This window comes from Dermochelys coriacea, chromosome 9 (assembly GCF_009764565.3).
Source record: "Dermochelys coriacea isolate rDerCor1 chromosome 9, rDerCor1.pri.v4, whole genome shotgun sequence".
NCBI classification, from domain to species: Eukaryota; Metazoa; Chordata; order Testudines; family Dermochelyidae; genus Dermochelys; species Dermochelys coriacea.
In genome coordinates this window covers 42,839,005-42,856,557 of record NC_050076.1, presented here as the reverse complement: position 1 = coordinate 42,856,557, position 17,553 = coordinate 42,839,005, and the positions used below count along the sequence as shown (strand labels likewise).

The 17,553-nt window shown below is 37.1% G+C and overlaps 1 protein-coding gene across 10 annotated transcripts in view; it reads right to left on the bottom strand.

Moving 5' to 3' along the window:
* Positions 1 to 17,553, bottom strand: part of PIK3CB (phosphatidylinositol-4,5-bisphosphate 3-kinase catalytic subunit beta) — a 215,510-nt gene that overhangs the window by 61,589 nt on the left and 136,368 nt on the right. For 9 of the 10 annotated variants that reach the window (XM_043491820.1, XM_038416277.2, XM_043491825.1 and 6 more), the window contains 6 exons: positions 15,230 to 15,409; positions 12,668 to 12,838; positions 11,652 to 11,741; positions 7,511 to 7,762; positions 6,529 to 6,625; positions 2,763 to 2,893 (listed from right to left, as the gene is read on the bottom strand). In XM_043491820.1, the coding sequence (XP_043347755.1) occupies positions 2,763 to 2,893; positions 6,529 to 6,625; positions 7,511 to 7,762; positions 11,652 to 11,741; positions 12,668 to 12,838; positions 15,230 to 15,409 (921 nt within the window). The remainder of the gene's footprint in view (positions 1 to 2,762; positions 2,894 to 6,528; positions 6,626 to 7,510; positions 7,763 to 11,651; positions 11,742 to 12,667; positions 12,839 to 15,229; positions 15,410 to 17,553) is intronic. The other variant, XM_038416282.2, reaches the window with a different exon arrangement.

The window sequence follows — 17,553 nt, the reverse complement described above, 5'->3', positions numbered from 1 at the left end:
GATCATATATATAAAGTGACAGGGTTGGGCCAGATGGCTACAGGAGAGTGATAGAAGGCATATATATTTGCCCCAGGTTGAGTAGGTCCCTTTTCCCTGGGTAAGGCAACAATCAACAATCAAGAACTTTCTGAAAACATTTAAGACAGACAGGCTGATTAGAACATCTGCAGCCAATCAAGAAGCTGCTAGAATCAATTAAGGCTGGCTAATCAGGGCACCTCAGTTTAAAAAGGACCTCACTTCAGTTTCTGGCTTGTGTGTGAGGAGCTGGGAGCAAGAGGCACTAGGAGCTGAGAGTGAGAACGTGGACTGTTGGAGGACTAAGGAGTATAAGCATTATCAGACACCAGGAGGAAGGTCCTATGGTGAGGATAAAGAAGGTGTTGGGAGGAAGCCATGGGGAAGTAGCCCAGGGAGTTGTAGCTGTCGCACAGCTGTTCCAGGAGGCACTCTAGACAGCTGCATTCCACAGGGCCTTGGGCTGGAACCTGGAGTAGAGGGTGGGCCCAGGTTCCCCCCAAATCCTCCCAACTCCTGGTCAGACACAGGAAGAGTTGACCTGGACTGTGGGTTCACGAAAACGGCCATACTGAGGGTTGCCATGAATCTCCGAGGCAAGCAAATCTGCCAATAAGCGCAAGACCCACCAAGGTAGAGGAGGAACTTTGTCACAATAAATAAATAAATATTTTGTTTCATCTTCAGGCTCTGTGACTCTCAAACCAAGATCACACATCTAATTAAGGGTATTCTGTCTAATGCCCTCAACAAACCCTGAAAACTGGAACAAATTATGTATTTTCTAAATTTTACTTGCAAATTTAAACAAATACTGAGGGTCCAAATCCTCAGCTGGTATAAGACAGGTAGCTACAAATACAACTTATGCCAGCTGAGAATGTGGCCCATCGTCTCTATCACTTTGGTCCAAAAGGACCTTCATCCAAACAGGGGAGCTTTATCCCTTCCCAAAGATTAATTACTATACCATCCTGATCTCAGCAATTCATCCTCAGCAGCTCTGACCTCAGTTCATTCACAATATTGGAACTAAATACCTGAGGCAAAATATTTTGATGCTTTCAGTTTCCCACTGAGGTTATAAAAGATTGTTCAACTCAAGAGAATTAAAAGCAGCAGAATGTTTTGAGCTATCCAAGTTCTCCAATATCGAGTGCTTCCAGCAATCATTTCTTCTACCAGCTGTGAAATCACTTTACATAAAACACTAGAATTTCCCCGAGTTTGATGTACAGAATTGCTCAGGTACAGTTGAAGAAGAGGATAAAGTTCCCAAACAAGAGTTATGACACACAAAGGAATATTATCAGTCAGATTATCACACTAAATCACTGCGACTATATAATGAACTACACTCAATAAAATCCTGACCACATTTATGGCAATGTTTGAACATGCTTGCATATTTGAATTTTCAATTGTAAGTAATTAAAAGCACAAAAGAAAAACTGAACACCAAAACAAAAATATTAACTAGTAAAGGTAGAATATATTCTAAATTATCTCAGGAACACAAATACATATGATTTTAAATATTTGTAGAAATAAACGTACGCAAGATAATTATCAGAAAAAGAACAAGAATTACAATTAAAAGGTGATAAAATTGCCAAAATATTTTTAAATAAGAGAAATAACTTCTTCAGGAATTGGTAATAAGATGTCACACTACTGTTAGGAAAATGGTATCAACTGCTTAGTGCTGCGAAACTGCTATACATAAAATCTGTTTTACCTTTGGGAGCACTCCTGATTCCATATGTCCTACTAGTGGAAATCTGTGCGTATTACACAGAAGAAGCCACTACTGGACTTCACAGATTTTTTTGCCTTATTTTGGTGACCTGTCTCTCAGAATGACACTGTTCAAGACAGTAAAACTTTTTAAAAATGTGAATTTTCTTTAGCCACCAAAGGTGCAGATTATTCATCAGAAAATGAAAGTTTAGCAGAGTTGATACTAACCCTCTGCCAAAGAAACCCAGAGTAACAGACATATAGGGCTTAAAACCTTACTTTCAGCACATCAAGAACTGGCTGCTTTTAATACTTATTTTATTATTCTCACCTGGGTTCAGCTCTATTTGCTGGTTTGTGAATAGACTAGCTGTTTTAGTATTTACACTGTAGATTCATCCGCTATATTTTGAACACAAACTTCCTGTCCCTAGGCAGATATTCTTACTTGTATCTGTGACATTGTATAGTACAACTAAAGGTAGTTTTGTTGAAGAGCAAACTAAAGAATGTTTCAGTGTAGAAACAGACATAAAAAGTGTATTTCTCCAGAAAACGATTTTAACTGTTGAAGGGAACAGAAAGCAGATAAAATATAATCTTAAAAGTGAAATGTCAGATCCTTTTCAGTCCTGGTAAAGTACAGTTTGATATCACTGACTGTGTTTATACGGAGGTTTCCAGAAATGCAACTGTGGTATATTATTGTCAAAGGCAGTTGTAATATTAAAAATAGACAGTGTTTTTTCTGACACTCAAAATAACATACACTAGAAGTGCAGAATGTTTAAAAAAAATCTGTTCAACATGTTCTCTAAATATACTGAAGCCAAAATACCGAGGTTTACTTATGTTCCAAGTTTTATTAACTACAATATGTAAGCTAAAAGGCAGGAAGGGTGGATATAATCAAATGCCAGTGTTAAAGGGGAAAAAAGTAAATACCAGATAGCCATTTATATACTAGCATTCATGGCTTCTCTTTATTTAGTATATCTTACCTTATCAAAGGGAGGGTAATAAATAGGCAGTTTTGAATATTCTTCAAATTTAATGTGCAAAGCCGTTGCATTTTCAGTGTAAGGATTAGTTTGTACAGTTCCCATTGGATTCAACATTTCTTCAAGTTCATCTAAAATATCAGAACAATTTATGTTATAGTACAGTGTCTTTGGAAAAGGCAGCAATGCCATGAGAAACTGCTTCCTGTGTTGATTGTAAAAATATACATTGCTGTTCACAGAGGGCCAGATTCTCTCCTACTTTGCAATGGATCTCTGGCACAATCTGTTCCTAACGTCAACATGTCTGAAGCTCAAGAGGATCATCCATCGAAAGGAAGACAGGTTACAGAACCAGGTTGGCTCTTATAACACTTCTCCTTGTTACTGTTTCATAGCAAAGAAAATGGAAGGTTGGCAGTAAAAGAATGTTCCTATCACATGCCAATCCCTAGCTGCAGTTTCAGCCCCATGGATAGATTAGGTTACCATAACTTTGTCCAAGGGGGACTGACCCAGCATCTAACAGGAGTTCTAAGCCACTTAAGACAAGAGTGTTGCTGAATTGCTTCTCTAATGAAAGAGCAAGATAAATAAGCTCGAAAGGTCATTTTGTCCAGTTTTCCTCGTGCAGATGGAAGGTGACTACGATGAGGGGCTTTATGGGACAGAGCAGCACAAGACAGGAAAGCACAAGGATATCCTCAGGACTTTGGAAGTTCTATTTCTGGTTCTGTCACTTATTTAATGCAAGCCTTTGAGCAATTCACTTTTCTGTACCTCATTTTCCCCATTGACAAAATAGGCATAATAGTTTCCTACCTCACAGGTGTCAAGTATCAGGGGGTAGCCGTGTTAGTCTGTATCCACAAAAACAACAAGGAGTCTGGTGGCACTTTATAGACTAACAGATTTATTTGAGCATAAGCTTTCGTGGGCTAGAATCCACTTCATCGGATGCATGGAGTGAAAATTACAGATTCAGGCATTATTATACTGACACTGACTAACATGGCTACCCCCTTGATACTTGACACCATGCAAGGCACTGAATTTAGCCATATGGAGTGGAAATCCATCAAACTCAACAAAAAACTCACAAAGATACAGACAGACATCATCTTCCTTTCCAAGTGCAAACAGATGGGCATCATACCAAATGGACCGAAGGTAAAAAATCCATTGCAATCGACATACTACACTGACTATGGTGAGAAACTGTGCCACACACACTCAAAGAAACTGAGGAACCACCTGATCAGCATCCTGTACAGCAGACAGGAGAACATCAAGAATGAGCTCTCAAAACTGGAGACTCTTATACAAAACCAATCTTCCACACAAACTTCCACGTGGCTGGACTTTACAAAAATGAGACAAGCCATTTACAATGCACACTTCACTTCTCTACAAAGGGAAAAGGACAGCAAACTATCTAAACTCCTACATGCCACAGGGGGCTACAACAGTGGTACTCTCAACTCACCTAACAATATTGTTAATCTATGCAACCATGCACTTAGCCTGGCGGAAGAATCTGTCCTATCTCAAGGACTCTTTCTGCCCCACCATCCCCATGAACATGATACAGTTCTGTGGTGATCTGGAAGCCTACTTTCATCATCTCCAACTCAAGGAATATTTTCAACACACCACCGAACAGTGTACTGACCCACAGGAACTCTCCTACCAACACTACAAGAAGAAGAATTCTGCGTGGACTCCTCTTGATGGTCGAAATGACTGACTGAACTTCTACATAGAGTGCTTCCGCAGACGTGCACAGGCTTAAATTGTGAACGAACAGCATCACTTGCCCCATAACCTCAGCCGTACAGAACGCAACGTCATCCACAGCCTCAGAAACAACTCTGACATTATAATCAAAGAGGCTGACAAAGGAGGTGCTGTAGTCATAATGAACAGGTCGGATTATGAACAGGAGGCTGCCAGGCAACTCTCCAACACCACATTCTACAGGCCACTATCCTCTGAGCCCACTGAGGAGTACCAAAAGAAACTACACCAGCTGCTCAAGAAACTCCCTGCTACAGCACAGGAACAAATCCACACGGACACACCCCCAGAGCCCCGACCAGGGGTATTCTATCTACTACCCAAGATCCATAAACCTGGAAACCCTGGATGCCCCATCATCTCAGGCATTGGCACTCTTACAGCAGGATTATCTGACTATTTGGACTTTCTCCTCAAATTCTACACTGCCAGCACTCCTAGCTATCTTCGAGGCACCACCGACTTCCTGAGGAAACTACCATGCATTGATGATCTTCCTGAAAACACCATCTTGGCCATGATGGATGTAGAATCTCTTTTTACACCAGAATCTCTTTTTACACCAGAACACCAATATTCCACATGAGGATGGACTACAAGCTGTCAAAAACAGTATCCCTGATGAGGCCATCAGGGATACTGAGGAGTGGCTGGCTCATTACAAAAGCAGCTTTGCTTCTCTTGGAATTGACAACTCCTCATCTATTATTGGGAGTGGACTACATCCACCCTGATTGAATTGACCCTGTCAACACTGGTTCTCCACTTGTGAGATAACTCTCTTCTCTTCATGTGTCAGTATAATAATGCCTGCATCTGTAATTTTCACTCCATGCATCCGATGAAGTGGGTTCTAGCCCACGAAAGCTTATGCCCAAATAAACCGTTAGTCTTTACAGTGCCACCAGACTCCTTGTTACCTCACAGGTGGGTTGTGAGGTTTAATTAGCTTCTTATAAACACAGATCCCTGGAATAAAAAGGCTCCCCAAAACTTCAGAGGCAGTTACAAGTAGTTGGGATTTATTGACAGAGGCTATTCTATGCACTTCACATGTTCAGCATAAACCATCACATTATAATTCCCATTTTCCACAGAAAAGGTTACTGAATTAAACAAAATAGACGGCCAAATCCACAGCAGCTATTAACTGGCATAGCGCCACTGATCCTCAATCAAGCCAAGCTGATTTACACCAGCTGTGGATCTGATCCAGAAGGGTTATCTTTATAATGATTTTTAAAATAAATATTTAAAATCTGCTCTTATTTAATTAAAGAAAAAAATGTATAAATAAAAATTAATGTAGATTAAGCTCTCTAATTTGCCGGACAGATTCTCTGTAATATATATGACATGACAATGCAATTAACTTTGAGTCAATAAAAACCACATGGTTTGAAATTTATTATTATAAAGTTTCCTCCACTGAAATATACAGGTTGCTTAATAAAACAATATGAAATCTAGGTGCCACTCTTCATTCTAACCAAAACAATCATCTGCTTTTTATGGCATAAGAATCTAAACCAACACAAGCAATGAAAATATAATGGAATCTTAAAGATGGTATACATTGCTAGAAATAATAGTCATTACCATTTTTCAAGGGTCCTTATTCAGTAATGGATAACACTTCAAGATTATAACGGATTTCCATACTAAGCAAGAACCATCCCCACAAAATTTGGTATTTTTTGAGAGAAGGATTGAAGAAAACTGTACAGAAGTTTAACACACACCAGACTAAGGAGAATGCATAGAATATCGGAAGGAAAATAGAGCTAACTACTGAGGGGACACAGTCATATTTTATGCAATAATAACGTTTGCTCTCTCTTTCCCTGTTCGGAACAGTGATAATGGCAGGCAAAAACAATTAAATATTCCATTATCCTAAATTAATGTTGTTCTTTAGTCTCATGAGTACTCTAAGGTATACAACAAATCCCAGGATTACAAACCTTACCAGGAAATGATGTCCAACTGTGCAGTAAGAGGTCTCCACTCTTCAACTGTCCTTTAAAATCAAATACCATGGTATTTACCCAGGCTACAGGATAGTGCTGTTGAAGGAAAGACTTTATTGTTTAAATGGAACCTAACAATAAATTTGAAACTTTAAAATGGTAAATGACACAAAACCAGAAAAATAAAAAGAGTAAAAAAAATTGTTCTAGACTACGACCCTGATTCAGGAAAGCAATTCAGGACATGCTCAACTTTCCGCATGTACCTAAGTCCCATTGTCTTTAGTTCGATACTGAAAGTTAAATGTGTGATTTTCTGGATCGGTCTAGGGAAAAAACCCTATCCTGTTCGGGGCTCAAAAGATGTGAATACAATTTCACAAATACTAATAGTTTTTAAAGCTTCAGCTCATTAAAGAGGCATTGCCAACTACTTTAAGTTTATGGCCTTTTTCTCTGAGTGGGGAGGGCCAAAAGCTTTTACAAAACCCTATAAGAACAGAATATTCTCCTGTGTTGGGAAACATAAACAGCTTTGATCTGAGTACATGGAAATCAAAAATTGAATAGTAAAATGCAAAAAAGTAAACAAAAATGATGTGAAATAAATTAGTTTTTAAAAAAAAATCTTTTACTTTTAATATAAGATGTTAATAATACACATGAGGATTTTAAAATGTGATTTTCACAATACCCCTTTATTTAAAAACTTTTATTTGCTAGAATAGAAAGGATAAAGAAAAAACAAACTCTAGTAACTAACAAAAGGAGGAAAAATTATCCTTTTTGTTTTAAATAGGCTCCCTGAGACCAGACAGTTCATAAATAAGTTGCTTTTTAAACTAAGCACTACTTCAATAAATGTCACCCACTTTTTTCATTTGTGTTTCATATTTCCAAGGTGAGAAAATAAAATGCCTATAAAGACACTGCTCAGTACAATTAAGAGGTACATTACAGGAAAACAAATGAAAGCATTACCACTTTTCCAGCTTTCCTGATGGTCTGGTATTTGGAGGGATTAATTGTCTTGGTTGACTTTTTAGTTTTCATTTTATCCATCACAGCATAAACTGCAAAGCACAGCCTAGCCATTCTTGGCAAGTCACAGACATTGATTTCAAATTCCAGTGATTCATTCCAAACATGTTCACTTCTCCCAGATATTTCTGCACTTACAATCGGCTTACAAAGGAGCTCAGTTCCGTGGAAAAGACCAGCCCTGACATGAATCTGTAATAGAGGTGTGACAAAAGTATCCAAAAACATTCCACGAAGCCAGGAATATTTACTTAAAAACATAAGAGCTGGTTGAAAGTTTTTCTTTGAAATGATTTTCTGATGAAAAAAGTCCTTTTCACAAAACCAAAATTTTCCATGGGAAAAGTTCCTTTTTGTCAGGAAAATCAAATTGACAGCTCCCATGTTGTTCTCCTAGATGGCTCTTGTCATTTCATTTTCTGACAGTGAAACTGAAAAAAGCTTTCCCAGAGGGCTGCGGAGGCCAAGCACCATGGCTCTTCGCATCACAGCTTCCCCTCAGCTCCAGGGTTGGAAAACCTGAGAGCCTGGGCACTCATCTTCCCTGCCGCCCTCCCAGCTCTGACACCACAGAGGCAGAGAGTTCGCTGCTTAGCTTATCCGTCCCTGGAGATGGGGGAGGGGAAGGGAGGCTGAGCACTGGGGCTCTCTGTCTCGCTGGCAGGCTCTTGTCAATTTCATAAGTGAAATGGGCCTTCTAGGCAGGCAGCCAGGAAGCCAAAAACCATACCCATGAGAAATTTTGCATTTTGATATTTTGTCCTGATATAGAATTAAATTTTTATTTCAAAAACCCAGATTTTTTTGCAGGAAGTGATTTCCATATCCTGCCCAGGTCTATTAAAAACAGAGTAGAGTATTTATTAATCTAAAAACATACACTGTACAGGAAACTAAATCAAATCTTGAAAAAAATTACTTCACTTTTGGTGTCTATTACTGCTGGTGCTCACGCATAGCTTGTGTTGGCAGAATAAGTACTAACTGAACTTGTAGTGTTAAAATTATATGTATTTAGCTATGTGAAGAAAAGTGCTGACAGTATTTTATAGTTGCTTCTTTTTTGAGCTAATAATGAGTAAGAGGATTGACTTCAATTCTTCCCTTTAAAATATTTCCTGGAAAAGGCGTCAGGTCCAAAATACTAACCTTGTTTTCTATTTTCTACTTGAATTCAAGGTAAGCGTTTTGTTCTATACAAAGTCCACATGCTAAAGCAAAACAACTACAAAATCTGGATACAAAAATGTAAACTCATGGTGGGGTGTTTTTCCCCTTTTTATTCTAAAAATTTTATATATTCCCATTGAAACTGTTGCCTTGAAAACCCATTAGAAAAAAGCAAAAATATGTATGTGCATTTACAATTCAGTTCTGGACAAAATTAAATGCATTGGTAAGGGTAGTGATGACTTGGATGAACTTCAAAAAGTTCAGATGCTTATCCAAATTATTCAGGTCTGTAAAACTGTGAAGGAAATCTTAAAGGCTCTCTGGTGAGATTTCTGACAATTCCTTATTTCTGGTCCAGAAAGAAATACCACAGATAAAACGAGTCTGCTCTACAGGCTATCATTGTCGAGGTAGAGGCTCATGATTATGTCCCTGTTCCTCTGTGTATGTCTACACAGCAAAGAAAAACCTGTATCTGGCCTGACTTGGGCATGCAGGCCTCAGGTCATGGGGCTTTCTCATTGCTGAGAAGACTTTCGGCTTCATCTTCAAGGTGCTCAATAGCTTGGGCTTGTGTACCTAAAAAGAGTACCTAAAGTTCTGAGATGAGAACCATGGTCAACAACTCAGCTCCTCAGCCACTATGGAACTTTGTACTATAAAGGCACAGCTCATCTGTGCAGGAAACTGCTTTCTCAGGGGCTGGCTGGAGATTGTGGAGTGAACTCCCACATGAATTAAGGACCTTTACAACCCACATCACCTTCTATTCCAATTGCAAGCCTTCAATCTCACTTTCTCTCAACACATTTGTGTACATTTAAAAAAAAACAAAACCCTCAAACAAAACCTTACCAAAACCCAAACCCTGCACAGCACACACTATTTTCCCTCTAGGGAGAAAGGGAACAAACCACGCGACTGATGATAGTGCACTATTGGAAAGCATTCAGATTCTACAATGATAAGAGTTATATAAGAATCTATAGATCAGAGTGGGGTTGTGAAACTTGTGTCAAAATTTCAGTGCAAATCTGGCCTAATCTAATTAAAGAACTGGAACTTCAAAGACAAAATTGAAATTTTAAAACTGGAAAAATTTTGTATTACTTAACATGGTTGACACCAAACAGAGGTTAGAGCCTAGAAGACGAAGAAGATACTGACATTTGGTCAAAAGAAACCACACCTATGTGTCTTCCTTATTTTCTAGCATTTAAATTGAAGATATAGAATTGTACCCCAATTCTGTATTTGTGGAAGAGTCTGTCACAATTTGTTATATCAAAGTTGTGAAAAAACAAATAATCCAAAATTACAGAAGTCAGACTCTTTTCTATTTTTAAAATCTAGAATTCTGTTCTGCCTGCTTGCCATGAGTCAAATGTATTTTTAGCATGTGCAGAATCATTTAATCTAAACTTTGTAGTAAAGTAGGTCATGAAAAAGCAATGTAATAAAACACTGTGCATACATGCATGAATCAGCAACAGCTGAGCTACTGGAACAGCAACACTAGTGAACTTCTCCTCCTTCATGTGTGATAAGAGGATCACTATGGAATCATCAGAAAGTTCAGGGTGCATTCCATTGTAACAAAAGATCAAATTTCAAGATAAGAGTATATTTCGTCATTCATTAGAAGCAAAGAACCAGGAACATGGACCTATTTCAAAGCAACTTAGAAGCTGTTGTCATAGTATGTGTGTTCATGCCAAAATGAAGAAATGCCAGAAATTTCAAGAGAGATTCTTACCTCTGAAGGTTTCCTGTCCAAGCCCCAAAGGTTCAGACAAGCATAGAAGCTTTGAGGATTTTATTAGCATCATATCATCAAATCTTTTGAGATTTACTAAAGACTCATTTTAAGAATGAAGAGATGAGAAATTGGTTTTGCTTAAAGCTCCATAATTAAAATGATGAAAGTGGTTTTCTGAAGTTTTCAGCCAATTATGAGGTCTATGATACTTTACGAGGCACTGTGGTGTGTATCTAAGTACTCCCGAGTACATGAATGAAACTAAAATAAGATTGAGAAGTTGGACAATGAATAGTTGTAATTAGTTTTTAACAGAAACTCTCTTATATTTAGCTCTAAAAAATAAATCTATATTTAAATCTAAAAATGGAAGAAGAGCCAGAGACTACATGATGTTGACAAGGGAATTTACTATCGATATTCATTGTACATGCAAGGTGCTCAGATACTTAAGGCAACTTACATTAACCTAACTCTATAGTGTAGACCAGGTCTCAGTCTGACTATTCTTTATTTAATTGTCAGCCAAACAAATTAGGAAAATTAATGCTGTTCTATTTCAGAGGCAAAGAGTTTGTAAGGTCTTTATGTAAATTGTGTGGGACTGTGCAATAAATTCCCATGCGTTAACAACTTGTGGTCTGTGATGTAGCCATCTACATTTTTACCGGAAGTGCTGTTGCAATTTTTGCTATGTTCAGCAGGTTTAGAAAATTAAAAACAGAACAGATTACACAGAAGCATATGATCTAGACCCTTAGCTTTATATAAGATAAAGTTTAATCAGAGCTACATAAAACACTACGCATCTAGTTGAATCCGTAGTGCATTCATATTTAATCTGTGCGCGTGTATAAGGCATACCTGTCTATATCAAAATAGCTTGATCTGCATGCATACCTTTTGTGCCAAGATCACACCAATCATCAGAAAAACATTTGCTGAAAATCAGGAACAAATTAGACAAGGCACTAAAGCATGTGTCTTGTTGTAGGCAGGTGCGTAGTGCAACTGGGACTATTCATGTGCATATTGCTTAAGGCCCTTGCTGAACTGGAGCCTTTATTAGCTGACATTCAGTAAACACTTGGCAAATTAAAATGATCAGACAGAAGAACATCTCCTGATGCTAGGCTCTACATTACTTACTTTGGCAGTTTCTTCTGTGTTCAACTTACTACCCTTTAACAGCATAATCTTGAAAGGGTAGCTAATATCCCACACACTCTGGGTCAGCTGCTGAAAGGAAAACAGAAAGGTGGAAGTCTTTTTTAAAATGCAATTTAGTGATCTAGTATTTTATATATTAAATATTTTTGCAATATTCATGGATAAGGCTAAAAATGCATGAGTAAATATTAAAACTAATTATTTTTTAAAGAAATGAATGAAGAAAAATTCAGCTATCATAGCCACAAGACCATTTCAGATGCCCTGAGAGAGCAGGAGAGAAAATAACCCATGTAAACCAAATCTTGGGACTAAAATATGCCTGCTGTGATGGCTGACAAATCAGAATAATAAATGTTACCTCCTGTAAGTTTCAAACCTATTCATCTCGCATACATACAAGCCGTTTAAAAACAAAACTTTGCAGTAACTACTGTATCACTGAACAAAGTCTCTCCTTGTTCCCAGGATTCACACTATAGAAATAGCGATCACATTCTGAGGATAGCAGTTTAATTAACAGACTGATAAAAATTTTAAAAATCCAATTGTCAGACATGATATTAAGAATTAGTAAAAATATTTCAGAGTTTATTGAAGTGGCATCACTGTGCAGCAAATCTGGGTTAAGAAGCAAACACAAGACTGCAGCTGATGGAGAGTAGGCATGCAGTTGAAGCTAGGGAATCAATGGTTCCCTCGTGTAACTTCTCCACTGATTAGTTATAGGTAATCACCTGCTCCTCTGGCTTGTAGTAAAAAGTAGTGTCAGTAGTAGTGGAAAAGGGGCTTAAATTTGGAAGAGGGTAAAAGAATCAAAATGGAAAGGACAGGGTAAAGACTACAAGACCTCTTATCCTTGATGTAACATCTTGAGCAACAATAGGAGACTCTTGGGAAAGTAGTATGAGAGGAAAAACATACATAAAGGAAAAAAAGTCATCAGTGGTGTGTCATGTTATTTTTGTTAGTAAATGTTCTCCATATCAACTTACAGTAACTGTTCGTGTTTTTTTTGGTGGCAGAGGAAGAGGAAGGTTGGATGATTTTTGGTTTATGGCAGCTTCTATGGCAATCATTTCCTGTTCACACATTTTCTTTATGCTACAACACTCAACCAGTGTCAGGTGAGGAAGAGTCCTGTTCATCACACACTTACGGATATACTGAAGTCAGACAGAAAATAGTTGTTACAAGCTGATAATAATTCCGTTCTTGTTGTTTAAAACCATTTTAGCTCATGCTAAATTTGACTCATGAACTTCAGATAATTAAGAAAGTTAAATTAAGATGATTTTAGGAAAGCTTTTGACATAGCTCCACGTGACATTCCCATAAACAAAACTAGGGAAACGTGGTCTAGATGAAATTACTATAAGGGGGGTGCACAGCTTGTAGAAAAAACATTCTCAAAGAGTAGTTATCAGTGGTTTGTGGCCAAATAGAGAACATATTTACTGGGGTCAAGCTGAGATTTGTCCTTGGTCTGTTCAATATTTTATTAACAACAGATAATAGCCCAGAGTATGCTTATATAATTTGTGGATGACACCAAACAGGGAGGCTTTGCAAGCACTTTGGAGGACAGGATTAGAATTCAAAAGGCCCTTAATAAACTGGAGAGTTGGTCTAAAATCAACAAGATGAAATTCAATGCAGACAACTCCACAGCACTTCACTTGGGAAGGAAAAAATCAAGTGTACAAATACAAAATGGGGAATAACTGGAATACTGCAGAAAAGGATCTGGGTTACAGTGGATCACAAATTGATTATGAGCCATCATTTGATGCAGTTTCAAAAATTCTGGGGTGTATTAACAGGAATGTCGTATGTAAGACACAGGAGGTTTTTGTTCTGCACTATTTGGCACTGCTGAGGCATCAGCTGGAGTCCTGTGTGCAGTTGTGGGCACTACACTTCAAGAAAGATGTGGACAAATTGGAGAGTCCAGAGGAGAGCAACAAAAATACTAAAAGATTTTGAAAATAGGATCTATGAGAAAAGGTTAAAAAAACTGGATATGTTTAGTCTTCAGAAAAGATGACTGAGTCCAGACCTGATATGTATGTTAAGAGCTGTTATAAAGAGGATGGTGATCTATTGGTCTCCATGTCCACTGAAGATAGGTTAAAGTATTCGGCTTAATCTGCAGCAAGGGAGATTTAAGATATTAGGAAAAGTTTTCTACCTCTCAAATGCAAGGAGACAACACACTGGTACACGCGGACAACACCAGATAATAGTGGATGAAATGAGAAGTGGAAAATATGGCCAAGGACAGAGAGTTTAACCATTAAGGTGAGTGCCAAGGAATCATTAATGTCCGCACAGGGCAGGCAGAACTTTGTTTTTTAAGGTGTCATCCAAAAGAACTACACCCAATAAATGACATGATAGCCAAGATTTGACCATGTCACACCACTTCAGGATGATTTTCAGGGTGCCTGTTTCAGACGGGAAATTTAAGTCCCCTAAGCTAAGCCTCTATATGCTTAACCTCCATATATTTCTATCTTGATTTTTACACACAAATGCAGTATTTAATTATTATAGAAGGAACTAACTCATATACTAATACATGAACATGCCTTGTATGAACAAGATGTTCCAGAAGTCGGAGAAGATACAGATGGAGTCGCGTGCCCATGCAATTAATAAAATGTTATACTTTCTCTCCTGATAAACCTGACACCTCTGTGATTTCTAAATATTACGTGGTGTCACAAGCTATGTCAAAACCAAATTTGGAGTAATTATCTCCTCAAATTTATTGCATTTGGAAGGAAACTTCACAGAAAAAGGGTATTAGTTTAAGCACCAATGTGAAACTTATCTCATTACCATGAGAGTCACAGAGAATGCACCTGAAGTTTAAGTAATGAGCCAGCAGCAGTGCAGATACACTATTGTTTAAATAGGAAGAAAAAGAGCCTTTGGCATGAATTATTATTATAAATTTGAGAGGTATTGTCACCTGACAAACAAAATAACCATCCAAATAAAACAGATTTTATAATTATATATATTAAAAATAATGGGCCAGATTCTCAACTGATGTAAACTTGCATAGCTCCATTAAAGTCAGTGGAGCTTTTCTGATTAACACAAGCTGAAAATTTGGCTCATTATGTCTACAATTTAAAGTTGAGACAAACTGACAAAAAATGTCTAAGTTCATGACAACACTTCAATCTGAATTAGTGTGATTATGGAAGGAAAAGAAAAAAAAAGCAGTTGGCCTTATTTTTAATACTGTAATGTTGTCCTTATTTTCTGAATCATGATATAATACTAAATTGGTTCTAATAAGCAAGATAAAATAGCTTTATGTAGGAAATACATTCTACTTCTCAGCATGATAATCCTTGTGAAATTTTCTTTGAAACAATTTATTTCTGTGGTCAACAACACTTCTAAAATAAATAATCCAGCTGTTCCGAAAAAGTTAATTCCTCAGCCAGAAGTTACTCCAGCATAATTATGAATTAATTTTCCTGGTTTCCAGGCAAAACCCACTTTTGTCTTAAATTTAAAATTCAAAAAAATTTCAATACCTGGAACTGAATTAATGGATGGTCACCAAAAATATATTCCAGTCTTCCACTAATTTGCAACACATAGTCATAAGGATCAACTTCGTCTTCCTTTCCATGGATAGTCAAACGTTTTCGGATTGCCAATTCATTCAGCTTGACAGGATTTATGTTAGGAGACACTTGAAAACTAAATACATCCTAACAACATAAAAAGAGAGACTATTTAACACAACTTTTTATAGAAATGCATTAAAAGTATATAAATATATACCTTGCTGTACATACAAGTGAGAGTTTTCAGAAGCACCTCAGTGAATTAGGAACCTAAATCACTTTGGTGCTTTTGAAAACGTTGCTCAATATATTTCAAGTGGAGTGGATATTAATTGTATTGATAAATGTTGCGAAAGTATCTGTCATAGTTGGATTCATAACCTGATACAAGGCTTGTGTATAAGTTTTATTATTACTATATTAAAGATCTTTTATTTGTGTGAATATATTTTCTCAAGGGAAGGTTACTTCAGATATACAGATAACCTCATTTTGGCATGTATCTAGATTTCATATTTGCACTCTCAACAAAAATGAAAAAAATTATGAAAATCTATTTTTAATTTTATAATTAAAGGCAACTATGGTTAATCTGTATAAAACTATTGCAAGTGAAACAGTAATCCTCCTAGAAGCTATAAGATGGTTATCTCCTAATCCTGGCTGTGATCAAGACAACTTTTAAGAGCACAAAAGCTTAAGTAGAAATATTAGTATACCAAAACTGAATACACAAATCAACATTTTAGTGTTTTCTATTTATGATTTTTATTTTTAAATTTTACCACAAACGGATCAATAACATGAGAACACAGTGTTTTTGGGAGCTCTTGACTTGCAGCCAAGCTCAAATAAGGAAAATATAAAATAAAGTCTATGTTTGTAATCATATCTATCTGTTTTAAGCTTGTGAGTTTGAATGCTTTAAATCATAAAGTTACTTGCCTGTAAAAACTACTGATTATTTATTATTTGCCATGCAGCAGTGCCTAGTGGGTTCAACCAGGTCAAGACAAATAGCAAGTGACAAACCCTGCCCAAAAAGGTTATAATCTAAGACCCAATCCTGCACATTCTGAATGGAACTGGTCACAGTGAACAAAGTTAAGCACGTACATAAATCTTTGCAGAATTGGGACACAAGGACTCAAACTTGCAACTGCCTCTGCATGAGCTCAGGAGATTACCCATGAAGTCAGTTTCAGGATTATGGCCTAAATACAAGATGCAACAAGTGGGCGAAACAGATGCAACCTAACACAGAGAAATTTTATCAAATTGTCCTGTAAGTAAAATCTTGCATGAAAAAAAAAACAGGCAGGCAATTAAAAAATTTAGGCTATGCTAGCAGAATTATATTTCAAAAAAAGATATTTGATTATTGGGGTGTGGGGGGGGAAGCAGACACGATGCAATTATGTACAGAATTATGGAAGAACCTGAATTTTCAGTGAATTTTCATTTTAGATTGATTTAAGAGATTATCTGCATTTTCCCCATGCTGCTCTAAAGTATTTTTTGCTCTAAAATCTAAAGTTATATAGTTACTGTACCTAAAATTAGTTTTTTGAGACTACCAAGGATTTCAAATAGATACCAATATTTCAAAAAGGAGAAATATATTTCTTCCATAGAAACCTTCTCTCTCTCCCTTCTCAGCATATGTTATACACAAGTTGATAGTAACAATTCACACAGAGTTTTCATTTAAAAAATAATCTAGAAAGATGTAATCATTCTAAAAGCAATTTACAAACGTAGTGTGGTCTAGCTTGCATTATTTTGTCTTTTGTCTTATTTATATACAGACTTCTTGGTAAAGAGCCACGCCTCTCAAATGGAAAATTATAACCATAATAAACTAAGTCAAAATCAATTCAACACTTTCTCAATTTCAAAATGGTATGGTCCACATCAGCCTCCCTTCCTACAGCTGTTGCCAGACCCCAGGGGCCTCTTTTGTCCCCTCACCCACACCATAACTAATGTGAGGGAGCCAGGGAGCGAAGCAGTCTCTCCCCACAATTTCTGATGCTGTACTACAGGCTCTTATTTGGGGGGGTATCTTTACATGTATTTAAATGTGAGAGAGAGGTGGTTTCTCTCTAGATCAAGGAGCCAGTTTGATTAATGTCAGAGTTTGTTGATGTATTCTAGGCAGCTAATCTTGGGGATTATTAATTATCTTGGGGATAACCCTTTTTGTAATTCCTCAGTTTGCTCTCTCTGGTTGAAAGGAGATGCTATTCTCCTTTATTTTTTTAATTCTCTTCTGATTATTGCTTTTA